The sequence below is a fragment of the Rhipicephalus microplus genome, chromosome 4 (genome assembly GCF_043290135.1).
Source record: "Rhipicephalus microplus isolate Deutch F79 chromosome 4, USDA_Rmic, whole genome shotgun sequence".
NCBI classification, from domain to species: domain Eukaryota; kingdom Metazoa; phylum Arthropoda; class Arachnida; order Ixodida; family Ixodidae; genus Rhipicephalus; species Rhipicephalus microplus.
The window spans coordinates 40,698,637-40,725,965 of NC_134703.1; the positions used below are offsets into that span (position 1 = coordinate 40,698,637).

At 45.8% G+C, this 27,329-nt stretch overlaps 1 protein-coding gene across 1 annotated transcript in view; it reads right to left on the bottom strand.

Annotated features, from left to right (window-relative positions):
* Positions 1–27,329, bottom strand: part of LOC119171908 (uncharacterized) — a 167,224-nt gene that overhangs the window by 117,445 nt on the left and 22,450 nt on the right. Inside the window, exons 9-15 of the mRNA XM_075893030.1 lie at positions 25,314–25,580; positions 24,260–24,348; positions 18,312–18,387; positions 16,669–16,951; positions 14,319–14,437; positions 10,151–10,212; positions 5,602–5,715 (exon numbers count right to left, since the gene is read on the bottom strand). Of these exons, the coding sequence (XP_075749145.1) occupies positions 5,602–5,715; positions 10,151–10,212; positions 14,319–14,437; positions 16,669–16,951; positions 18,312–18,387; positions 24,260–24,348; positions 25,314–25,580 (1,010 nt within the window). The remainder of the gene's footprint in view (positions 1–5,601; positions 5,716–10,150; positions 10,213–14,318; positions 14,438–16,668; positions 16,952–18,311; positions 18,388–24,259; positions 24,349–25,313; positions 25,581–27,329) is intronic.

Genomic DNA, 27,329 nt, shown 5'->3' on the forward strand with positions numbered 1-27,329 from the left:
CTCCAGCATTTACAGTTGTAAATGCATAAAAACAAAGCTTTAAAGAAAAGTTGCCAGTGAACACACAATTTCTTTCCCCAAAAAGTCCGCGACCCATGTGATTCAAAGAGCAGAGGCAATAAGGATGGCCTCGAGTTTATTTGAGCAGCATTCTGCTTTTTGCCGAGCCCGTGGCGTATGCAAGCTGCCTGAGGCTATTAATGTAGCCGATTGGTACAAGCACGTTTGTGGGCACTTGCTCCAAAGTTTCATCACCATTTCCATCCAATTCCTCCAGATCGCTCTTGCAATGCAGTTTATTCAGAATGTCCTCATCCACGCACGGTTTTGCGGTGTCAGCATCAACGGCCATAATGAAATTGTCGAACAGATGTCCCGCCCGCTCTCCCATGTCGAAGTCGACAATGCGCCGCTACAAATCGCCGCCGGACTGGTCCTATTTGAAAGCTTCGGGCTGGCATCGGGCCTGACGTTGACAAAGTCAGCACCGCGAAAACAGTTTCGCACACATGTAGCCACCACTGACGCTCCCAAAGCTTTCACCATCTTCACGGCTGAATACCAGCATGCCCGAAACGGCAAGTTGGCTGCCACATGGTTAACAGCTATGAGCAAGCGCTTCACAACGCGGTACCTAACACACGCATTACGCCCAAGCCAAGCAGTCACACTTTCGACGTTTTGTTGAGCGGTATGAAATAGCGCGGAAGGCCTCCCGTCCGCCATCCTGATCACACACGCACACCAAAAGCGAGTAGGATGCGCACACGCAACACACAAGCCAGAATGCGTGGAACTGCTCTAGTCAAAAAACGAAACTTCTGAATTCGAGCCAGCGTGGTTGACGTCACGGAATGGTGGAGACTGGTGAAGTAGTTGCGATAAGCAGAGAGAAGCAGACCTGAGAGAGAAGGTCGAAGAGTTGCGACAGGGTGGAGAAAGGGGAGAATACGGCGGGAAGGCGACCTTGAAAACCAAAACACGCAGGAAAAAGGCAGGTTGGGTAGCTGCCTCGAAAGGTAGGCGAAATGTCCAACTCACGTGCAGAAAAATTTGGGCGAGTGCAAAAATTTGGGAGAAGTCAAAGAATCTTTTGGTGGTGCCGACGGGCTTGTGCGGCCTTACCGACGCGATTCGTACCGTGTAAAAGCCATTTTTACACTTCCACACGCGTGCAAAGGGCTTGCTGAGCAGAATGCGAAGTGCGAGAACAAGTCCTAAACATGGAATGAACCGAGAATTATCAGAGTAGATGGGGTAGCGTACGCGCTTGCACTGGAACAATACGACGCCAATCCAGACAAGACACAGACGATCGGGTGCAGTCAGTGGCCGACGATGTTGGCAAATGGCCTGGTCACTCCAGGCTAACGACGCCAACGCGAAAACCAGTGATCAAAAACTGAGGGGAGACTAGTTGGCCAACCGGTCTTCGAAAGATTGATAGCAACGTGGAAACACGAGCCTCGTCTGGCGATGTGGGGTGCTCATAGTAGCGGGGCAACTAAGGACTGAGGGGTGCCTAACAAAAAACAGTTCGTGGAGAGAAACAACTAAAGAGGTGCGGAGGCAGGGTCAGCGTTTAACCATAAGAATCTATGAGCACCTCGCCGATGGCTTATCGATGGTCCAAAGTAGTTTCCTGGGAAGTCGCCGGAGTGCAGACTCCGTCGCTGTAACCCATCGGGGACGCTCAAAGACGTTCGTTGTGTAAGCGCGATTTTGTGCCATTGAAATATTGTATATTTCCACGTCAAGTGGGTATGGTTGAATTTGAGCGAAGGTTCATTTTAGGTGAGGCAGTTATATGTGGCCTCACCTGTATATTATCCCGCATGTAATTCCCCGTAAATGTTGTTTCACTGCAGTGATGGGGTGCAAAGCCATGAAAGCATCTATCCAAGTGTACACACTTAAACCTCTTTATAACAGAATCGTATACTACACGAAAATAAGTTCGTTATATCCGAATATTCGTTATAAAGATATGTACTAACACTATTGCAAAAGTGTTCTTTTACTTCGTTACAACTAATATTTTGTTACTTCCGGATTCGTTATACAGTCGAGCCCGACTATATCGAACCCGTTTATATCAAATTATGCCGTATATCGAACAATTCCTAAACACGGTAAGTTTACATTGAGAATATATAGCAAAAGTTACTGTTTTATCGAACGAAAATAGCAACGACAACTGATATATCAAACTCCATGTGCCTCAAAAATGTCCTCGCAAGTTGGCTTTCCCTCGCAGTGGCGGAGAAAACTGCCGGCGCGACCCTAGAAAAAGTTGGTTAGACCCGGTTGTACGCGGGCGAACACCCCCCTCCAAAAAATGATCCTGGCCTACTCGCAGCCAATAAGAGGCCGTCGTGCTTTCTCACAGGGGCGGAGGCGGTAGAAGTGAGCGCCATTTTTTCTTTCTTTATGCTTGTGTGCCTGCTGCTGCCGATTCAGCGTGGTTTGTGGTGTTGCCTGTTGGTGCTCTATGAACTGTATTGGCGTGCAGTCATCGTGGCTTGCGCAAAGAGGCGAAATTTGCCGTTCGCCGTGAGACTCGAAATCATCAATCGGGTTGAGCGCAGTGAAAAGAAGTCCGACGTTGCCGCCGCGTACAAAATTCCAAGGAGCACCTCGAGTACTATCCTGAAGAACAAGGCAGACATCAGGGCCAAGTCGGACAAAAAGCCAGGTGCCCGTGGCGCCCGCGACGTGTGCGCGCTGCTGTGTACGAAGATGTTGAAGCGGCCGTTTACAAGTGGTTTGTGGACGTTCGGTCGCAAAACATCCCGGTGTACGGCCCTAAGATCGAGCAGAAAGCCAAGGACCTTGCTTTTCTGCTTGGCAGGAATGATTTCCAAGGCAGTTCAGGCTGGCTTCAGCGCTTCAAAGAACGGCACGACATCGTTGGCAAAGCTGTTACCGGTGAAAGCAGAGCGGCGGACCTGGACAGCGTAGAAAAATGGCTTGAGGAAAACTGGCGAGATATCGCAGCAAGATATAGAGCCCAAGATAGCTTCAATGCAGATGAAACCACTCTATTTTGGCAAAAATTGCCAAACAAGACACTTGCGTCTCGTGGCGACAAGACAAGCGGCGGCAAGGCAAAGAAAGCTTGTGTGTCCGTGCTGTTGGCAGCTAATTTAGACGGATCGAAAAAGCTTCGTCCTCTGGTTATCGGGAAAAGCACGCCACCGCGGTGTTTTCGAAATGCGCTGTCGCTTCCAGTTACCTACCGAGCAAACTCAAAAGCGTGGATGACCGGGGAGCTTTTCAGCAGATGGCTATCGTCGTGGAATGATGATTTGGTAGGGAAAAATCCCAAGGTGTGCCTGCTCGTGGACAATTGTTCATCGCACCACTGCTGTACGACTTTCAGAAACATCGAGCTGCGTTTTTTGCCCCCGAACACTACGTCTGTACAGCAACCACTGAATCAAGGCGTTACACGTGCAATGAAAGCCGGCTATCGGAAGAGCCTGGTGGAGAGGCTGCTGCAGAACCTTCTTGTCGGCAGGGAGCTTAAGATCGACTTGCTCAGAGCTATTTCTATGTTGAGTAGATCGTGGGCAGATGTCAAGAAGGAGACGATCCAGAACTGCTTTAGGCATGCTGGCTTCCGCATGCCTGGTGATGACACCCCAAATTCTGACAGCACTGAAGACACCGCAGGTGTTTCCGCCGAAGTTTCGAACGAGCTGGCAGAGTTTCCGGGTGCTATCGACGGATCGACATTCGACGAGTTCGTCAGTGCGGACAATGATGTCCCCATCATGGGCCAATTACAGGATGAGGATTACATTGCAGACATCGTGCCGAGCACGAGCCAAAGCGAGAGTAATATAGAAATCGACGACGGCACATTGCCTACATCCTCCGAAGTGATTAGTGCACTTGAGTTGGTCCGGCACTATTGCTTGAATGTGGAAGGTTGCGGCCTCAGCTGCTCCGACTCGGACAACGTGGAGGCGTGCGTGCTGTCGCAGGCAGCGGAGTTGTTGACACAGAAAAAAATCCGGGACTATTTTGTTCCACAGTAGAGCACGCAAGTAAGCCACCATATTAATAAAGTACATTTCTTCTAGTTTGTTATGTGCCTTTGTGTCAGAACCTATACCGGGCCTATATCGAATTATGCCATATATCAAACTAATAATATTTTTGGTGAGTTCGATATACCCGGGTTCAACTGTATGTGGATTTGAATATTCGTTTGCATGTAACCCCCTGTAAAGATGAAGGAAAGAAGTGGAAATTTAAGGGCTCATTTTCCTCGTTAGACAATTATTAGATTTTTTTTCATATGAATATGTGTCTTTGTTCTCATTATTATTGCCCCCATAAAGGTGGTTTTGCCGCAACAAAGAAGCGTAACGAAGAAGCCAAGAGAACACTTATCCATCGGAAATCCACCCTGCAGTGAAGCCCCACTTCAACATTAAGTGAAGATATTGCTCTTACATCAATTCACTTCCACTGAAGCCAAAAAAAAAGGCATGTGCACAGGCCTTCTTTTAATTTTTCTTTAAACATTATGCAGATTAGTTACAAATACGCCCATTTATAGTATGCAATATATATTTGAATTTGATTCAAAGTGATTAGACTTTTTTAAAAACACTAGTATTTGCTTTGAATTCACTTCAAAACTTCATGAAATAAGGCTCAATTCTCACAGCACTACAAAAGGAAGCACATGGGACGAAGCGCCTTTTGTTGTCCCATTCAGGTGCATCATTTCATCAAGGAGGCATCACAAACTGGCCCAAACCTCTCTTCTAAAGCCGACTATTCTCACAAGGCTAGTGACAACACATTTTGATGTCGTATATTGGGTTCTTTATAGTTTCTAATCAGTAAAAATAAATATATCGTTCCTTTAGGGGGCCAAAGAATTAATTTACAATGTTTTGGGAATTTCTTTGAGCCAATGTAGCCCAAGTACAATAAAACTTGGGAATGTGTGACATCGTGCACAAAATTTGAAAGCGAGATTCAGACCTAGATTTTCTCCTGCATTGACCAAGCTAGGGTGGCAAAATAACTACATTAGAGTGGTAAATGGTACTCTGAGAACGCTCAACAGATTCCCTATTTCACTTATGTCCCCTAAAGGAACACTGAAATAATGTACACTTCGGAGTGAAAGATCAACGTTTGACCACTAAAATGTTATTATTGTCAACAACAGTGCTCTGCGTATCGAAAAACTAAGGTAAATGCTCAACACTATCCACGCCACGAATGGGACATTTTGAAATTATCTCGATGACATCAAAGCGTCCGACTACAATTAACTACTAGTAATCAAACTGGTCGCATTAAAAAAAAGGAACCTACATTATAACACGTCTGCTTCTCCATTAGAACCGCTTGGGGTTACGGCGGGGGAACAGGGAAAAGCTGCTCCTGCTTACATATGGGCGTGCAGCATTTGCACTACCTCCATCCTCTCAGCTGTGAACTTCCAGTGGTACTACATGCATCCTGCCGGCACCCTTACTACACAACACTACGTGATGAAATGAGGGGTTGCGCACCATCAAGCCCCCCCTGGCAATACCAAGCATGCTGCAATGCTTTTTTGTCAGTACTTACTGCACGTTGTTTTGCATGTGGCCGAGCACAAGTGCCACGATGTGGTTGAAGGTCATTCGTGAGAATCCGCCCTGGGACTGGCGCACGCAGTCCACGTGCCTGCGTAGCTCTTGCCTGCACCCACAGGTCAGAATTAGTCTCGGTACCCTTATTTCACCGACTAGGCGTGCACAGACAACTCTCGACAAAATAAACAGGACACCTCCCACCAAGCCCGCAAAAAACCTGGGACATTTAGGTTTCCGATCCATGCCACTTCCACAGAGTAGACATAGCATGAAGCAACGTAGGGCTGGCTAATTTTAAGGAAAACTAATTTTTCGAAGCAGAGCTATACCCAGACATGAAGCATTAGCTTTGGATTCAGATCCAAGTATGTGTTTAGTATACAAAAACCAACTGATACAACAGCGGAGTTGGTATTTCCTCCCCAGGGCTAGGAATGTACTTTGCTTGGAAAATTGGAGTAATTTTTATCTACACTTACACACAGCTGACTCTGATCATAAGGAAGTCACCTAGCCCTAATAGCTTCGTTCTTAGAAAAAGGATGCCACAACCACAGAATCGCTATGTGACCGGTGGTGCTATGGAGGACTCTAGATTTGGAGCAATTTCTGTAGCAGCAAAATTTTTCTTCAGGAGAACTTTAAAGCAGCCAAAAGTTCCATCTTGAAGTACTTTAGAGCAGGTAATTTCACATCCTGTAGCACATTGGAGAAGCAAGTTCATTTGCATTCAAGCATTAAAACGATTATAGGGCTCTTACGAAAAACTAAAAGCCAGTCAGATTCGGTCACGCGCTGTCTAGTCGGAATCACTGATCGAGAGGTCCGATTGAGAATCATCGTCGCGGCCGCTGTCACTGCCATCCCAAAGCGCGTTAGCCTCCGTTTTGGCCAGCGCGTTCGAATTTCCCATTTTATGGAAGCTTTTTCTCAACAAAGCTGGGAGAAACTAGGTCCCACGACACGGGGATACCGATGAACCTGAGCATTCACACATAATTGAGAAGGCCTTCAGCACCAGGAAACCTGCATTAGCAAGTGCGCACTCTTTCGCTTTCTCCCATACCGATCGCGCCGGTCGAGACACGTCGAAGAACTTCATCCTGGAGTGCTTGGCGGTGGCACGATTGCGGTTTTCTTCGGCCAACTTCACAACAGCGAGCTTGAATTTTGCTGTATACATAATTACTGTAGCCCATCGCAAGAGAACCGTAAAAATGCGAAAAATGGATGGCGAAACCTAAACTTCCAAAATCAACCAAGCACGTGTTGCAGAGTGGACACAGAGAGCCAGGGGAACAGTTGGCACAGCAGGCCGAACTGGCGCTCGCACGCCTCCGGTGCCATAGTTGCCCGTGTCGTGATGCAAGCGTGCATTATCACGGTGGTAGAGGTGGAGAGAAAGGGGGCAAACGCTCAAGCAGTTCTGGCTACCCGTCAACAAGTTTGAGAGTTCGTGCACGGTATTCTAGGAACCCTAGTTCGGGGGAACGCCTCGGAACGAAGGACTTTGCACTCGCAGCCCATTTCGCTGCGCTCGCCTCAACGGGCATGCCCACCTAAAAAATCCAAAGATCCAAGGCCCTTTCGTGCACGTGCCGGCGAGCTGACTTGGGCGGGTTGGGGAGCGCAAAATGTGCGAGTAACTATTTTTTTTCCCCGTAAACATGACAAAATATTAGGGGTGCACAAATCATGCGAGTAAATACGGTACATCTGCGTAGTTATCAGCAGAAGTGGTAGACAAATGTCGCGACACACAACAGTGTCAACGATACAGATTACACTGTCGCCAATGCTTCCCCCCCAAGAGTACACAAAAGTGAAAGCCAAGTAGTTTTTCTCCTCTATTAATTGTGTTGCTGAGAACTTCACGACATAACTTAGCGGGGCTTGGACAGCCAACTTTTTCAGACACTCCTTTCTCTCTCACCGAATACTCTTTGTACTGTTGCAAGAGCGTTTTCGCAGCACTTGCACAGTATCACTGACGCATCCACTAGGCTGACAAAGGTCGAGATTTGCTTTCAACCCGGCATCAGCAATGTGTCCGAAAATGCTTTCAACATGAAGTCTACATAATATAACAAACTTGGTTTTCCTTTTACAATGAAGTTGTATACTACTATAACACAGTTTCTGGAAGCGGTTTCCTAGGGGTTTAACAAGTCCCTCTTCAGAGTTTTGCGAGCCACTGATAAATTCCCTGGCTACGTGGTCATCAAGTAAATTGGATGGCAAACCGAGGTGTGATAGATGATCTAAAAAACTGCTATTACTCACACTCACATGTGAATGAGCACGTCTCAAAGTACAAAATGAACGCGCGAGCTACGCAATAATGCTCACTAGCAGCTTGTAGTGAGCCAGACTCCAAAAACGAGCTAAGTGGTCAGGTTATTGCACAAGAATATCCGAGGTTTTGTATAAACCCAATGCGCACTTCTACTGTTTGAAGATGGGTGCCAAAGATAGGGCAGTAGACATGCAGCAGTCATTTGCAATAACATATGCTCGTCATACTAGAACATTATAAACTCAGCAGTGATCCAGTCAGTTTATAATTTGGAGCAATTTTTGGACCAAAAAAAAAGTGTTTCGGAGCAGATTTGGAGCAGGAGGAACTGTGTTTAGGAGCAAATCTGGAGCAGACAAAACAAAATTTAGGATCATTTGATGCAAAACATTCATAAATATTCGGAGAATGTTCTTATTAGTGCGCTGAAATTTAGACAAGGCCGACAAATGCTGCTGTAATTTGGACGGGTCAACAAATGATGCTGAAGTTTAGACAAGGCAGACATCCAGAGAGCAGTCATTAATTAGGTTTTTAGCACCCAAGTCAAAGAATGAAGGCAAAGAAAACTATCATTGCAAGTGAGAACATACCCTGACCATGTCTGCAGCCGTCAACGCGAAAATAATGTCAAAGAGTGTTCCTGGAGCGGCCATACTCTTAAACCAGAGTTTTGCAAGTACAGTTGCGTAATATCGGTTCCTAAAGAGTGAGATGCCAACCTCATTTCCATAACAGTGCAATTTGTTGCTATCACATTCACTGCTTCACGCTTGTGGTGAACAGACTTTTTTTTTTTGTCATAAGCCGACAACACGGATTGTTCTAACGTCGTTGCAGATGTGTCAAAGCACTTCTTTATTAGTGACTGATCTCACCACTCAATTTATATTTGCACTGGCTAGGCATCCTGTTCAGTTGATTTCTTTATAGAGACGTGCGACGAGCGCTCGCACATGTGCGATAAACACGTAGTAGCACCACATTGCGCTAGATGCGTTCTACGTAGATATTTAGGCTTAACTTTACGATAGGCATACCAAAGAACGTTGAGCAGCGCAATTAGGAGGCATCAACTTCTTTGCGAAATATCGAACAAAATATTTTACGGCCAATTTGCTTGAATAGGCCGTCCATAGTGCGCAGTGCCGATACCTGCAGCCAATTGGCCACGGTGGCTACGTTAAAGTATGCGAAGTTAACTCGTGAACGAGGGGGAAAAATAATAGAAAGACGTTACGCGATATCGCGGGTTCCGTAACAAACAGGAAGGGCTACGAATGGCACGATAAACTTTCACCAACAGAAAGACACGGCGGCACCGATACTTCAGTTACGCTGAATATAATGACAAAAAGCACATTGCTGGAATGGAGCAAGTAGAAGGCATTGGCGGCATTATGGAAAGGCACTAGTTGCGTTTGTTATGACCAATATTTTTAGGCCAGAAACGGTCCAATGTAAACAGGTAAACCAGTAAACTCAGGCGCAGTAGGCGCAAGCTGTACTTCAATGTGCGCAGCAAGGTGCAGGGATAGGGAATTGTAGCAAAATGGCACAATGGAAACTGTTGGATCACCCCTGTGAATTGTGCACATTGCAATAGGATCTTTGAATAAATATATTAAACATTCCCTTTATTTTGCCTATCTCGTTCACCTATGAATTTAAATTGTTCATTAGTACCTCTGAAAGCTGTGCAGTTTTCGTGCATTTTCCACACGGGAGCACACTGACAGGCATTCTCTACATTAGCCTACATGACAAATGAGCACAGGAATCTGCTGAATCTAGCAGTTGACATGTGACTGGGCCTGACCGTTACTGAGCATCACATTGATTTGTTGGTTCAAGGCAAGAGACTTCAATTGCAAGACAGAGAACAAATTTTTCATATACCATTGATTTTGAATTTTTTGCATGTGAAGGTAGCGTTAGCCAAATGAAAAATGCATGAAAGCTGTGGGTGCGAGAGGGGGGATCTTTGGGATTAACATGCTCGAGAACCCCTCGGCTAGAAGAAAAAGCCCCTGAATGAAAACATCTATTGTAAATTGCTCCTATCCTCTCCTGCGCTTTCCTTTGACACCCGGTGCTGCGATTGGCCAAATTCCATCACATGCCCATTGCATGCGTTTTCTTTTATTTGTCTTTCTTCTCCTAGGGCTCGACCTCCAAAGTGGTGTCCAACATTATGAGCAATACGATTAGCATAGAAAAATAGCAAAATGAAAATAAAACTCACTCTGAATAGTCCGGCTTCTTCTTCTTTAACATCAGTACTATTTTTGCAATCTGCAGTTCCGTCTGAAGCAAAAAAAATTACATTGCATTAATGGCATTCTTGAATTTCATACACAAGAGAACAGCTTCAGTTTGGTAGGCATTAAAATTTAGAGGCAAAAAAAAACTTGAACTAATATAGCGGGCAACTGCAGTGTTAGTCCCAGTAAGACATTTAGGATTGAAAGAGCACTGCAAGCCTGAACAGAAAAAGAGAAGGGTCCCTACAGAAAAATATTCTGCAAGTGCCAAACTTTGTGCTGAAGCTACCATGCGTAATACACAGAACATGTCATAGGCATTTTGGTGATGATGCTGCTATAAGCAAAAAGGATGAGATTCTCCCGGCTTCTTTCCATCAAGACAAACAATTGTGGTGAATGACACTTCCCTCAAAACACCAGTGTATAAACATGCAGGGCCATGCTTTGCCCTGCGGTGAGATTTGGGAAGCCAGCAGAAACCCAGACAGCAAATTTTCACACGAATGTGAAGGCATGCAGATTTTTCGATTTCACAAAACTTTTTGCTTTATCTTTTGTGGCGGTCAATAGAGGCATTAGTGCATGTGCCTTCTGCACTTCTTGAACCATTCTACATAAACAGACGACAACCGTTCGTGGGACCCCTCAGAAAAGTCAACTTCACGATTCTGCATTCAGGTCACCTCCGATTATAGGTACACTCCCGAACTTTGGAAGGCCATTTTATGAAAAAAAATGACTTATAATCTTCAACATATGGTAGTAGTTGCTAATAATGTAGATAGCATAAATTACATTTCTTGGCCTATTAGTAACGTAGCATATGTTTAAGGGGGGACGCGGCACTTCGGGACCGAAAATCAGCCAAAAAATCGAGTTTTCGCGGACCTTCTTTTCGCGTTCCCGACATCATTGCGCACCTATTTACAAAATTTCATAGCCGAATACCATCAACTTTTATCGTTATTCAACTTTAAAAAACCGAAAACGGGCGTCCTGCCCTTTAAATTGAGGGCGAATAGCGCAGGTTTCGGCTCTACGATACGCGGGAACTACGCGCTCGATCGGCGCCATTTTGGTCTTGTTTGAAAGAACGCGTTTTCAGCTGTTTTTTTTATTCAGTAAGCAACATTGAGAGTTTCCCCGGCTCGAAAAACGGGGCCTCAAAGACGAAGAGCCGCGCTCACTGCCATTGGCTAAACGGCGCACGTGACTGAAATGGCGCTTTCCGGTTGGCTGGAAGCTCGCGGCTTGCGCCTGCATACGCGACCCGACGCCATTTTGAAAGGGTTACCGCTGTGACGCCTGAAATCGGCAGAGCACTCTGAAGCTTCTGATCGTATCGCCATGCCTGGAAACGCAAAAAAGTATCGGACCGTGCACGCATTTGGTCGCAGGAAACGCAAAGGTCGTGGGAGAAAGTCTACGAAGTCATCGGAGCCCTTGGTTGACTCCGACGAACGATGTGTCGACGCTCCGCGGCCGTTCAGCGATGGTGCGACCGAGCGCGTTGCCTCCGACGACGATGACGGTGAAGCGAACTCCGGACGACTACGAATCGACGCCAAGGTGGTGACAAACGCCGAAGTTGAAGAAAATCATGCCCGGGAGAAAGCGACGCTCGACCGGCTTTCATCGGCGCCAGCAACTGCACGGAAAATTGACTTTTTCACCGCGAGTTGTAGCGAGGCAACCGCACAGGACTCGGACCACGCTGCTCCTTATCTGCTTATGCATCTAGATATCCTAAACGCGATAATGGGTGCCTTGTGTTGCAAAGCCTGCCACGGACCGGCTACGATCGTCAGAGGGGATCGGGACTACGGACTTGCCGTGAAAGTGCTAGTGCAGTGTGAAAGGTGCGGCGAGATCGCGAATGAATGGACTTCGCCCCGCGCGAACGGCACGAAAACGTGCAATCCGTTTGAAGTAAATCTTCTCGCTTCGAGGGCGATGGTGGCTACCGGCAACGGCCAAACGAACATGAACGATATTTTCGCAACAATGGGCATCTCACACCGCGATATGCACCACAAGACGTTTCAGCGGCATTTGAAGAACACGCTGGCACCCGCTGCAACGCGAGCGGCTGAGTCCGCTATGAGCGAATGTGCGGAAAAGGTTAGAACAATTTATGATGACTTGTGCTTCGGCCACCGGGGCAATATTGCCGTTAGCTACGACGGCACGTGGAAGACGCGAGGCCATTCTTCCCACATCGGCGTGGGCACAGTTATCGAATTATTTAGTGGCTACGTGTTGGACTACGTCGTTCTTTCCAACTTTTGCCTAGGCTGCGAGGTGGGCCCAAAGCCTAGTAGTGAGGGCTATCAAGAATGGAAGGCTAACCACAAATGCCAAAAAAATACGAACAGCAAAGCGGGGTAAATGGAAGTGGAGGCGGCTCTAATTCTATTTCAGAGGTCGCTTGAACGCCATGGCCTGCGCTACACAACTATGCTGTCTGATGGAGACTCTAGGACATTTTGCGCCATACAAGACGCCAAGGTGTATGGTTACATTGACGTGCAGAAGGAAGACTGTATTAATCATGTACAGAAACGGATGGGCACCGCATTGAGAAACCTGGTGCAGAAACAAAAGTGCGATGGGAAAAGAGGCCTTGGTGGGAAAGGCAGGCTCACAGGTGAGCTGATCACCAGGCTGAGCACATATTATGGCCGGGCTCTGAAATCGCATGAAGGTGACGTGGGCGAGATGCAAAAGGCTGTGATGGCCACATACCGCCACGTCACCTCCACTGATGAATGCTCGGACCACAGTCTGTGCCCAGCTGGTGAAACTTCATGGTGTCGGCACAATGCCGCAAAAGCAAAGGGTGAGCCCGACCCCAGGCATGCCTACAATCTACCGAAAGACGTGGCAGAGGCATTACTACCGGTTTATACCCGGCTTTCGGAAAGAGCCCTGCTTCAGAGGTGCGAACGCGGCAAAACGCAGAACTCCAACGAGAGCTTACATTCGGTAATCTGGAGTTTGGCCCCCAAGGAGCACCATGCGTCCCTGTTCGCTGTTGAAGCAGCTGTTGCAGAAGCAGTGCTGCACTTCAACACGGGCAATTTGAATTCTGCACGGCAATCTTAGGTGAAATGGACATGAATGCGACAAGTACTGGTGCCAGGAGAGCGAGAGAAAAAGACCACCGTCGCAGCATTGTCTCCAACAAGAAAAGAACAGCCTCATTGGAACTCCGGAAGCTAGTGAAGAGGAGGCATGAGCACAGAATGCATTCAGACTATTCTTCTGGTGCGTTTTGAGGTTGTCTTGTTGCATCTTCTGCAATAAAAATGTGTGCCCACGTTTTTTCTCGATTTCTCAAAACGACAATTTTCATGTGCTTCCCATTATGCCGGAGCAATATCTCTTGTTCTATCTGGGTTATCATTACGATTTCTTTTTTGTTTCGAAGATAAATGCAGGGGATGTGTCGTAAAATAAGTTTTATTGTAATAATTTTTGGAGAAAATTCTCTAAATGGATCTTTTGTTTCAAGTGTAGATGGGGAAATTTTTCATGTCATATTCAACATCCCACAACTTTGCTTCGAAATAGCCCAGAACAATGATTTATACTTTATTGCACACTGTGAACATACCGAATTGGTTCTATAGGTTGCACATCAATATCCAAGTTACAGTTAATTAGCTAATTAGGCCTTAATTGAAAAAGTCGCAGTTCATTATATCTTTAAAACTAATTGTCACAGCAAAAAAAGAATTAGATTTTTGAAATCAGCAGTAAAATCTACATAGGCTCTCCAAATTTGACTGAGGTACTCGCAAAAATAAAAGAGTTTTTGGAAGGTGTAGCATCCCCCCTTAACACAAAGTAATGGTGCCATAATGGATCAATTTTAGACAAGGACTTTGAGAGGGCCAAGTAAGTAAAGAGAGGGCCAAGTAAGTTTCCATGCCTTGTTTAGCGGAGTTGTAGACAGTTTACCTGTGCAGAGTTGCAATGATAACTCCGCACAGCTCAAAGTAAGCTCGTCGAGAGAAAAAAAGTGCCTATAGCTTGGCATGAGCCAAAGTGAAAAATGAACAAGTTTTCAGATTTCCCTCAGATGTGAAACAGCACGAAGGTAGGCCGCCCTCTCGCTAGCCCATCAAAAGCATGGCAGATGACCTTGCTCTTGGTCGGGGATCCTCCACGGCTGGACCACATGGACTCGACATCCGAGGAAGCGGCAGCCTGCTCCATGCGCCAGTAGAGGTCGTAGAACTCCGGCACCTGAGGCCGCTCTGCTGAAAGAAATTTTAGAGAACGGCTACAAGATCAAATTTTCCAGCGTTCATTTTGCCTTGTGTGTCAAGGTGTACATGTTTGACAGCAACTATTCAGGCACATTTGGAGAGTTTGTGCTTAGTCATCACAACCACATTAGTCCAGTCTACTAAACTAGATGCCCATGAACATGTATGTATGGAGCGTTTTACAAAGCAAATATTAATCGCTGGTTCGTGCAGCTTTTGTCGCGCAAATGAGTGGAATTCTCGGCACAAATTGAACGCCATTCTTGTTATGCCTGCAGATCTTTTCACAGGAGACGAAAAAAAAAAATTGCTATGTTGGGCAAAGCCAGACAACGCTGCCTCGGCAGTGTGAGTTTTGTGGAGTCGCGCCTACTAAGCGCAGCCTAGAGAGGACTATAGTGGCGCCCCAAGGGCAGCTTGTGAAAAAGGTTTATACAAAAGCAAAATCTGACAGAAGCAACGCTCAATGAAGAAGTCCAGCTCATATTCCTATACGTGCAACAGGAAGCTTTGAAGAGCATTAGGCCTAACGAGTTGCTACAACTGCACACCAAAGTATGCCTGAAAAGCAGCCACGAGGACACAGTTCTTTGAAGTTGCCCTACCCCGCTCACTGCACGAAGTAGCTCAGCGCAAAGTCCCATCCGTATGTTGAGCCACAACACGAGAAAGCCTGGAACCCCCTCTTGTAGAGCCTAAGGGACAGACCCTATTTACAGCAGTTGAGCGAATAGCAAAAATGTCGGCGCAAGGCAAATTGAAATATTAAATTTGAGTGCAAATCAACATATTTTATGAATAGCTGTCGAATATTTTTCAAATGCTTCTAGGTTAACAAAGCGCTGGCGGGGTGGTGTTTCGTAGTTGTGTTATCAAGAATAAGGCAATGCAGAGGCCGAATTGTACTTCTGTACCCAATTTTGTGCAACCAAAGTGTTTCCAACAACATTTTACAAGTGAAAGGCAACGATGTTATTTTCTCAGCCTATCCTCTTCTTGGAACTTTCGTGGAAGCCCAAATTATTTGGCGAACAAGGGCATGCTCCCTTCAAGATCAGACTTTCTTATGCCTTATAGACGTTAATGTATAAAAACATAAGTTTGGATCCCGAAAGTCATCGTCCGACTTTTTTCAGATTTTCCACACAAGAACCTTCTGGCCATGGATTCTGCGACGTTACACCAACAACATCCACAGATTGCATGCATACCACCCCACAGCATACAGAGACATGCCCGTGGTATGGAAGCACACCGGTGCTCTACCGCATCACATGGGAATGTACGGCACACACCGAAGAAGAGGAAGGGGACAACAGCAGAGGGATGTGGGAGACAATGCTGTCCAGCCCGGCCCTTGAGAACCAGCGGAAGCTGGTCAGGAGGGCTGAAAGGACAGCGAGAGCCAACGGTGTTTTGGAATAGAGGCCCGACCACGCGGCGTTGCCCCATTTTAGTGGCAACGAAGTCTTTTTCGCAAATAAAGTTTTGTTATTCTGGCCCAAAACTACATTAATCAAAGCAAGCCCACACTTCGAACACACAGATTTAATCCAGCGCTTTTGTGAAATGATCCGCTTACAGTCATAATTGAGCCCTGAAAATTGCTTTGCCACAATATCAAAGTGTAATGCGGTGAAATATATAAAAATATTAAGAGGCCATTGTAATGGCACAGCGCATCTCAAATGTCGGAACCAGCATTTTTTTTAAGTTAATACATTTGCAATTAAAGCAGAATCTAAAAGGCAGCTTTGCCACCGTGCGAAAGTGCGATGGGCTTAAGCATATAAATTAATCTGAAAGGGCCACTGCCAATCTGACACTGATTGTATTTGTCTGAGAAGTTCGAGTAATTACAGTGCAAATTGAATCAAATACCAAACCCTATTAGAAAAATATTCGAAAGTTTGCATATTCGCGCACCCCTACTATCTACATAAAAACTGGCCACCCACAAAGATATCCGACACCCTCAATTCAAGCTTGCCTATGCACTATGGGCTATGTACCTTGATCTCTAAGACTACAATTATGCAACTCGCCATAGAGATGTGCAACTCAAAAACAAAGGGCTCAACCTGCTAACAAGTATAGAAACCATTGCCTAGCTGTAGTGGTGTAGCCATTACTTTTCCCTTTTTTTGTGGTGTGTGTGTGTGTGCACGTGCACATTTGCATATGTTCTCAGGAGGACTTTTGGCCCCTGAAATGAGACGCACCTGGCCTCTTGACCTTGTGGTCAACTGAGGGTGCCTCCTTGGTCCTCGGCTCAATGGAAAGTGCGTGTAGCTCCTCTTCGAGCTCTATGCAAGCGGGTGGAGATCTCCGAGGGAGCATAGGGGCTGGCTGTTGCTGTGGCCGGTCTTGCTCTCTTTCGTCTTCGGCCTGACCAATCTCGGGGGCTGCTTCCTCGGGCTCCTCATTTTCCTTTTCTTCTTCCTCCTCTTCGCCCACCTGCACCTTTTCCTCAGAGTTGCTGCTGCTCCTTGACTTCTGGTTCACCTGCGCAAGAGCACAACTCATCAATGAGTGGTGTGCTGCATTCGACGACGTGGTAGGATATACAACATATCAAAACACTCGAGAGGTTCCAAATGCGACAACAAAAGACTAGGTACAATGAGGCTATAGCGAGCAGGCAGTAAGAAAAATGCAAACACAGCACTGACAACTTGAACACTCTTAACCTTAAGGGGACCTGCAACAGTTTTCCAAGTAGCCATAGAATGGATTCACTAGAAGAGCTTATAGCCTCACGAATTCACCGCCAAAAATATTTTAGGATGCGTCCAGTATAAGCGGAGTTACAAGGATTCTCTCTTCTGTCGTCCCAACGAAGTGTAGGAAGCTAAGCAGGGAGGGATGGCACGGGGGAAGAAAACACTTCAAGCAAGCCTCGCGACCTTGAGCACCTTATTGTTCCTCAAATGCACGACCTTCCAGTGTGATCGTACACACACAGGTAAACAAGTCGCAGCCTCCTGTAGCTGTCCCAGTAACAACCAAGCTGCCATGCTCAAGTCAGCCAATGTCAGACAATTGACCTGCGAATAATTTTTGAGCCTGTAGCATCGTCTGTCGAGAGAAAAAGCGATTTCTCGCTGACTGAGAACAAATGGTCAGTTCCAGGCCACGTGCTGCACTATAGTATTTGGCTCGTGTGTTCTTGGGAGTCGTGATTGGCCATCGGCAGCCTTTATTGCAAAAAAAGGATAAATGTACAAGTTTGCTATTTCAACAACAGTCCATGAGATGTTTTATTTAACTCTATTTCAGCAAAAACATCTGATCCTGAAATGAGCAAACACCTCATAATTCAAACGTAGCTAGCCATCTAACACGCATTTAAAACCAATGGTGACAGCAACCCGCCGCTAAAAAAGCTGCAGCGTTGTGTCTATGGGGTGCTTAACACTGGATGTATTGGAAGAACCATTGTAGTCAGTCCTATCAGACTCAGACACATGTTGTAATAATTTGGGAAAGGCTAATTTCAGGATTGAAATAAAAGTTTTGTCTCATGTGTAACAGGCAAGATTTCCTAACAAGGTCAAACTAACCTGGGGTGCTATCGCAGAGTATTGCCTTCGATGCCTTTTATGCTTTTCGCTCCTGATCAATGGCCCCATTGATAAGCAGACAGTTGGTGAGCAAGAGTGAAAAGCATAACACAAGAGGCGCTGTTGCTCCATGATTAAAAGTACATTTACTTTAATTAAAATGAATTGCTAATTCTTCATCACAAAAGACTCATTTCACCAAGCTCCGCACTCTTCAAATTTCTTAAGAGTTTCCCTTGACATCTCACACTGTTAAGAAGATTCATTCGTGCACACGCAAGAACGAAGAAACAGCCACTAACCTCATGCTGCATTGTTGGCCCAAGTGACTCGTTCTGCAGCGTCTCATATCTGAGATGAAGCTTCTGCATCTTACGGCTGCAACAAAGAGTTCCAAAACACATTAACACACACTTCTAGGAATTCACAATCAGCTAACGCTAACAAAAAAATGTCATGAAATAGAATCACACATTCCCTTTCTTCCGGCAGCATCGAGCGAACTAAATATTTTTGTTTTCGCAAGTGCATGCTCAGGTGGCATCCAGCCTGCCTAATATAAAAACACCAGGCCTGTGTGGAAGGTGCAGCAATCGCAGCGAAAGCTAGAAGAGCAGCCTTTCAGTGCGGCTTCTAAACACACATTGGGTAACTGCTGCAAGCCCACAAGCTTGATACCCACTACAGCATTAATAATAAAAATTTTAGGTTAGTAGGCCGGCATTCCCTATGCTATTTTTTGTCATTCTAAGAAGCGTGGTATCCGCAAAACATTTGGCAGAAAATTTGGGCCAATTGTTCATGCAGCAGCTGACGACGATGAGGAATGATGCCTGAAGTGGGTGCGTGCCACAGTTAATAGTAGAACAAGAACAAGCTTTTGTATTGTGTTGGAGCGTTGGACGGCCCACTCGTTACTCTACTCGCATTGTGCAACGACTGGTTGTTCTTTCCCTGTTTTAAAACGCTTTGTAAGTCGTATTACCGCGATTGCTTTGCCGACAACAAGCCTGCCTAAGGCAAGTTTACCAACAAGTCACTAACACTGGCGTAGGTTAGTGGTAGACTGCTGGGCTGGCACCCAGCAGACCCGGGTTCGAATCCCACTGTGTCATTGGTACTAGGGTTTTCTTATTTCCTGCAACAAAGGTTATGGACACCGGCGGAGGCGGCGCTGCGAGAGACCCGAGTTGTGATCTAACAGCTTTCGCTGTAATACGCTGTTGCAAGACAATAGTATGCAATAAACAACATTTGCTCGACAGTTAGTAAAATGATTGATATCACAACTCTACTTTGCAACTGCTGCGATTTTCGGCGGCGAATGAATGTTTCATGCATGCCATTGTCTTGCAGCAGGGTATATATCGGGCAGCCTAGATGCTGCCTGAATAAGCGCTTGAGAAAGCACTACAACGCGCACCAGGTTTGCACTTGTCTGCCCATTGCAGAATGTGTGCTTGCGCACCAGAACTTCCACACACACCTGTTTCGTACGCCCATCATGGCACGAATATTAGAGACACTGCTGACGCCCCTTTTAAGATTCGAAGCAGATCTTCAACTCGTGTGTAACACCGTATGTATGCGCATCCTTATGAACGCGCAGCAACGCGTGCCCCTCGTCACAGGTGTTGGCATGGTGCCAAGTACCGTATAAACCAGAATATAAGTCGATATTTCCAATAAAAGAACGAGCTAAAGTTGCCCCTCGTCTGATTTATAGGGGTGTCTAGCCGTCAGTGCGCTACTGTCTGGCAACATGTGGCTTGCATGTGCATGAGAAGCCGGACACGGCTATATCCGCATCCAAATCTAATAAGTTGTTTTTTCTTTCTCTCTTGTCTGTTTTTTTTTGCGTTCGTGATTTGCCTCCGATCTGTCCCAAGTTTTCCCTCTGCTTGACAGTGGGTTTTATTTTTAGTATCTTTTTTTCGTTCACTAAATACGAGTAGCGGTACAAAAAGGCAGTACTCAGCTGCGTTTAAACTAGAGGTTGTCGAGTTTGCAGAAGCAAATAAGAATATGGCAGCTCAGCGCCACTTGGGTGTATCAGAAAAAAGCCTGCGCTATTGGAGGGCGCAGAAAGGAAAGCTGCAGATGTGCGATCCTAAGGAAATGTAATTTCGTGGGCGAAGTGCGGTTCATCCACAGCTGGAAGCTAGGCTAGGGAACATTGTGTAGGAAGTTCACGCATGCTCGCTGCCAAAGACCGGGGATACCATTCGCAAGAAAGCTGTGTAACTCGCTCGAGAAGCTGGGCTCACTAGAGAAGAGTTTCCTGCACCAAACTCTTGGGTGCGTCGATGCATGAGATGCAAAGAATTTTCTTTCCGGTGGCGCACATCCATCTGTCAGAAGTTTCCAGACGAGTTCAAGGACAAGCTTATAAACTTTCAGGGCTTCGTGAACAGACTTCAAGAGCAAAACAACTACATGATGGGGCAGATTGACAGTGCTGATGAGACCCCCGTGTGGTTTGACATTCTTTCATCGACCATGATCCTGCAGCGTGGCGCCAAGGATATGAAGCTGTTGTCCACTGGCAACGAGCACTCGCGCTTCACCGTCATGCCGGAATGCATGGCGGTAGAAAGCTTCCGCTCTTCATCATTTTCAAGCGCAAGACAATGTTGAAGAAAGTGTTCCCACCCGGTGTTGTCGTTCGCGTTAACGGGGATGCAAGGACGAGGCCATGATGCTCGAATGGATAGAGTAGTCTGGAACAGTCGGCCAGGTGCACTGCTCCGTCTTTGCAGCATGCTGGTGATAGATGCGTTTTGTGGTCATTAACCGACGCTGTGAAGTGCGCACTGGGCGATAGAAAAACTGACCTCACCATGATACCAGGTGGTATGACGTCCACCCTCCAACTGCTCGAGGTTGTGCTGAACAAGCCGTTCAAGGAACGTGTGCAGCTGGAGTACCAAAAGTGGATGTCAGGCGACAACCCAAAGACACCGACAGGCTGCCTACAGAGGCCTCCGCTTGCTACTGTTTGTGGCTGGGTGCTTTCAGTCTGGTGTTCCTTGCCAGATTCCATGGTGGAAAATGCTTTTAAGAAATTTTCCGAGAGCAACTCGCTGTACGGCACGGAAGACAACGCACTCTGGGAGGCAGCCAGCTACAAACTCTTGTCTTCAGAAGACAGTGGTGCTTCGTCTGAGGAATAGGAACAGTTGTGATAGTGGTTGAGGGGAGCTCCGACGATCGGGGGTGCGATGCGCCCAATTCGCGAATAAACCTCGTTTGGCAGTTCTGGGTTGTTTTCCTTTTTTTCATTTTCGGTAACCTGAACTTGGGGTGTCGACCTGTATTCCCACTCGACCTATAGTCCAGTTTATACGGTAGCTCAGGCCACAGCTGCATATAAACATCACTCTCCCTCACCCGTAGCATGCTCACCACAACGCGCACACCTGCAGGCTACTCCGCCCGCTCGCAACACCTCTCGCTTCGCCCTCTCCACCACCTGCAACGCTCGACCGATTGACAAGTGGAAACACTCTTTCTGCTCATTTATCTGCAACGAAACTTACATGAAACCCAACCTACCACCTGCCATGTCTTTGCATTTCAAACAAACGCTTACTCGAGTAGATGCTACACTGGGTTTTGCTTCAAACCATTCTTCCAGCACCCGCGTCGACGCCCGTTTTAACGGGTCAACGCCGTGCACATCACTGCTGCTTCGCATCTTATTAGGGTTACCTTCGGGGAGATAGTCGTAATTTTTTTTTATAGAACACTGATGTTTGCGTCTTTTCGCACTCTATAGCGCTTTTAGATTGCATGGTTGCATTTCTGGACAGCAGCTGACTTCAAATGACTCTTCCTCGTGTAACCCTCTTTCCTCACGTGTTTTATTATATATATATATTTCTTCTACGAATAAACCAGTTTCAGTCTGCGCTTGTTTGTGAGCCATTTTACTTTGTTTGCACTGCCAAGTTGTCATAATGAATCTACACCAATCATGTCCATCAATTTTTCTGAACTGCATGTGTTAATTTCAGATCCCCCCCTCCCCTTTCACTACCAGCAGCAGAGGACTCATAACTTTCACTAGTCCACAAGAGGTCTCCAAAACATCAATCTCTAAGAACCACTGCTTTATACGATGCCGGGGAGCATTATAGGCAAATTAAAAAATAATTTTAGACTATGTAGAACAAATTTTCTGACAGGTGCCGATCAAATTTAGGAGCTGAATCTGGCCAGATCTGACACGAGCGTAACAAATGCAAGCAAAATGAGTTTTTCATAGAAAGACGGGAAAAAGAACACCACTGGTTGGACTTGCAGGGGATGATGCAAGATAACATGGCTTCAGAGATGAGGGGGCAAACAAACACCTGCGGCATGCCTCAACCTGTATTTTGTAGTACCTACAAAAATCAGGTGCAAGTTGGCTGGCGCAATATGTGCTCTTCACAGAAAGGATTCGTCTAAAAAACTTTCCTGCGCCAGAACTACCATTAATAGAACTGAATAAATAAGCATTCAGGGCTTTTCCAAATACTGTAGAATCTCTACAATACAAATTCGAAGGGAGTCTGCAAAATATTCGTATCATCCAGAATTCGTATGAACCAAGAAGAAGTTAAAGTTGATAATGAAGATGAACAATAACGTTATTGGCAACTACTTCTTACTGAAAAATGTCCACGATGTTCTTGTGAACTTCCTCGCCTTCACTGTCTCTCAATAATGTGCTGCGGTTCCCTCACTCATGCTGCTGGCGCAGCGCGTTCACACTTGACATCAAAGAGAGCGAAAGCGGCCAAGCTCACTAGAAATTCACTCGCTTTGCCACTTAAGACAATTAACCTTGCCGCAAAGTCGACCAAAAAAAATCAGTCCTGGAGATTTCGCACTGGAGAATTCAAGCGAAAACGTCACAGCAGCCGGAAAACCATATCAGCAGAAGTCGAAAATGCTCAAATTTGTTCTGCCCCTCGTACATGCCACCATCGCTGCTTGAGAATTCATTCCATTTGGCCCATTTTCTGAGCATTAAAGTTCGTACAGAGTTCTAGTTATGCATGAAAAGCTTTGAAAGGAACTGTTTACACCTTTACAAACGTGGTTTCGAAAGATACGCGAGCAGAAACGAAACAAGCGGACGCAGTGGCGGTGACGGATTTAGCTGGCAGTGCAAAAGTGAGACACGTTGGGACATGCAGATTCGCTGCTGCTGCACCTTCTTTTTCGGTGTTCTCAGCGATCGCAATAAAAACAAGGCTCTCAATGAACGTGTCTTTGTCAAGGCCATAAGCTTTGACGTGCAGCACAGGTAGTTCGCAATAGTCCTGACGCGATCCACTGCCGACGCCTTTGCCACAATGTTTAATTTGCGGCTGGTTGTTTACGTCACTTGGATTGGTAGCTAGAGCAGCCGGTGTAGCCAACGATGTGACACAAAAAGGCAATCTGCTATTGCGTGGCCGGAAAACTGGTCTCAAAACTGTGTTTTATATAATGCAGTGGCAGATCCAAAGGGGGCTGTAGGGGCGATCGCCCCCACCAAAGACTGTCAAACCCCCCCTCCCCCTCTTCAGTGCTTGCCATCCACCTGCCATCACCAGTTAAAACAAATGAGTGGGACCACACTCTGAGCACACATTAACAGTATTTATGCCATTACAGGGTTTTTGTGCTAGTAAAAACAAAAAGTAATGACCAGCCCCCTCCCCCTTTCCTGTGTTAATTCAAGCGACCGCCCCCGCTAAAATGGGTGGCTGGATCCACCACTGATATAATATAGTCCATCCAAAGCAACCTTAAAATTCATATCACGAAATTCGCATCAACCATAATTGTATCATTTGAGATTCAACTACAAGTTCAGCCCAAACAAACTGGAATTGTGCTTCCATTGCAAAGTCCAACTGCGGTGTTACAGCGATTACTGAGCTCGGCCGTGGGTTAGATTCAGGCAATGGAGGTTGTAGTAAAAAACAAAAACAACAATGAAAGAACGGAAGAAGCGGGAGAAAGCGCTATTCTGTTTCATCCTCATCATTTTCGTGCTTTTTTTTTTTCACTATGCATTTGTACCCACACGCCAATGGCAACAATAGCGGTTGCATTTTAATGAAGGCCAAATGCTAGACGCCGTGATACCAAGCTTTAGATGCATGTTAAAGAATCACAAATTATTGATATTTCCGGAGCCTCCCACTACCTGAACCTCATAATTGAACTGCTGCGCCTTGTTTCAGCCCTGGCCAAGACCCCAAAAACTTACACGTGCTCTTCCTGGATACATGCCAGCCTCTCCTGGAGTTCAAAAATTTTGGCGTCTCGTTTTCTCAGCTGTAGCTCCAGCTCAGTAATCTGCAAATCAAGAAAATGCAGCTCTAACCACGACAAGAACGTTGCCATAACAGGAGAGTCAAGGGCAAGCTAAATGTTTAATCATCTTTTTGCTCAGTTTCAAGGCTGCAATGGCAGCAGCACATGTTGCTGTTTCTCAACAGACTACCAGTCACTTCAATTATCATTCTGCAACACCGAAGCAAGAAGGTTGTATATTCAAGTTGTACTGGATAAGAAAAACTTTCCTCTTTCAGGTAAAAGGAAGGCATTCAAAGTCAATGACTAATTCATAATGTGTGTAGCTAGGAAAAAAATTTAAAATATTTGGTCAATCACAGGAAGAAAAGCTGTATAAATCAGTCATTTGCTGAAGCATTTGTTCCTTGCAATTGCTATTACATTACAAAACTCGGGAGGCACCCAGGACCTGTGTTTGTAAATAGCGCGAGGGTCTATAACCTCATTTCTGAACCTGCTGCATACTACACTAATTCACACGGTTCCATAAAAAAAAAAAAAATGAATGTCATTCCCATCCTAGAAATGCACACACTAGTTCTCTTGCACCCGTACAAAATGTCTATTTCTTAAATAATCTAAAAGTCTGTTCACTCACATAATTTCCACGAAAGTTACCCTTAAAGCCTGCTTAAGAAACCCCTTTAAGACATGTTTTGCAGAAACGACTGCCGGCATTGCCGAAGCCATAAACTATTGCAGAACGAATCGAGGCCGAATTACAAAAACTGCACATCAGATACAGTTCCACAACTTACAATGACCATCGACAAACCTACACTCCCGTAATTCCCAACATCCAATGAAGTCTAAACTATTTCTGTGAAGACTGCTTTTCCAAAAGTAATTTTGAAAAAAAATGAATTATTAGAAGTCATCACTTTCAATGTTCAGTTCTCTAAAAGACCCCGCATCCATTCCAGCCCGCAATCTATGCAATACCCTTGCCAGCCCAAGCCACCCACCTGGTCAAGCTCTGATCCTTCAGTCTGGGACTCAGCGTTGTGTGTTGGTTGTACCGCCTGTGTGCCTAGTGACTGGCGATGCGGCGGCAAGGGCGTTTGGGTACTGTCATCTTTGCAGCCAGGTTTCTTTCCCTTCTCATCGTCTTCCTCCTCATTCTCTCCTTCAATGGCAGACAGGTACGAAGTGCTGCAGGGTGAGCTGGTACGCACACTCTGGGCACCACTGTCGCTATCCACCGGGGAGTCACTCTGGTACCCAGCAGCATTCTGCGAAGCAGATGATCAAGCTTTTAGTGCTGCTCCTGTTGCACAAGTGTTCAACTGATGGGACAATTATTAAGATTATTAATGACAACCATACCAGACTGTTCGTTGCACTTATTTAAGAAAAAATATACAAGCACCACCTCCTGAACTGTGCACGACTGCCATTCATTTGTGCGAGTTATGCCAGGTGTTTCCAGCAACCATACATCCTTTTTCCTTTCTAATGAAAGTACTAAGCACATTAATAATGAAGTTTCCCCAAGCACTAATGTCAGAATATGTGCCAACGTTAGCTAGCAATTTGAAGTTTTCCAACTGGAAACCAGCGACACGACTATGCAACTAAAGGTCCAGTAGACGAATACCGTAAAATTGAGAGCCGCCCCTTCAGCGAATAAAAAATTACCGGGCAAAGTCGAGAGGATCATTTTTCCGGAACAACCAATATCTCAAGACGGCAGTAGCAAAATTTTGTTGCAAGAAAAAACAGTGCGTGTGGACTTCAAAAAGTCTTCTCGTTAGTGGCGCAGTGGGTTACAATGATGGCATGAACACAATGGCAATGTGGAAGCATGGCAGGGAAGCATGTCAGATAGGCCAACGTAACAGCTATAAGAAACAAACACTGGTCTTGGAAGCTAAAACTGCCTATTTCATCATGGTGCCACCCTGGTACACAGACATCAAGGGTCACACCTTTGCTTGCAGGACCCTGTAAATTGTCAGGTTCATTGAGCACCTTTATACACACAGTTCGGTGAGCAACCTTTATCCAGGGCTAATTTCAATGACTAATTTCAGGTTCAGGTGCTTTGCATGGGTGCATTGTATGATCGGGGTGCCAAGTTAGGGGCGGGCTTTCATAGAAAAGAGTGTAAACTTGGAATTGGCAATTTTGGAGGCGGCAAAATTGCCAATCATGTACGTCAATCATGTACATGGCAATCATGTACGTCTTGATCATTTAATAGCAGAAGAGCCTACTCATGTAAAGGAACCTCATTGAAGAATAAGGATAGAGTAAGTGCATATATGGTAGGCATCTTCAATTCTTGAACGGCAACTTGCCACTGTCACTACTCACCACTCAAGAAAAGTCTGCAAACAATGTATTCTGATATTTCTAACATGTGGAACGAAAATGTGGAAAATCGGGAGCCCTTCCATCGGGAGCCCTTCCCTAATCGGGGAAAAGGGGGTAAGAGGCCTAGGCATGGGTATACTTGACATACTGCTTTTCTTGATCGGTAAAGGCCTCCACCTAAACGCTGTTTTTTTTGCTGAATCAGCATGGAGTCTCACGATGTAGAATGGGCCAACAAAAATACGATCACACGATCATAGAAACATGGGTTAGATATTATTTTCTTGAAGTCGATATACTCTTCACATTTGGACTTCCTGGTATCGGCTTTACACTTTGTCCAGAGGATCACTTTAGACTGTCAACATGAAATATTTTAATTGCAAATGAGTTTTGCGGAATCCCGCAAGGTGACGGAAGGGTTAAAGGGCCCTTTAACCACCGGACAAATGTGGTGGGCAAGTTATGCATGAACTACAGCGAACATGTCTCCACGAGAATTTTTCGAAACTGCGCCATAACGCATGTTTGATGATCCAAACCCTGCAATCACTCCTTTTGGTTTTTTCCTTCACCACGCTCTACTGGTCACCTCTCCCAAAGCCACTTTGCCCTCCTTGCAAAGTGTCCCTCCCAGGCTCGAGAGGCACACATCATCGCTGACG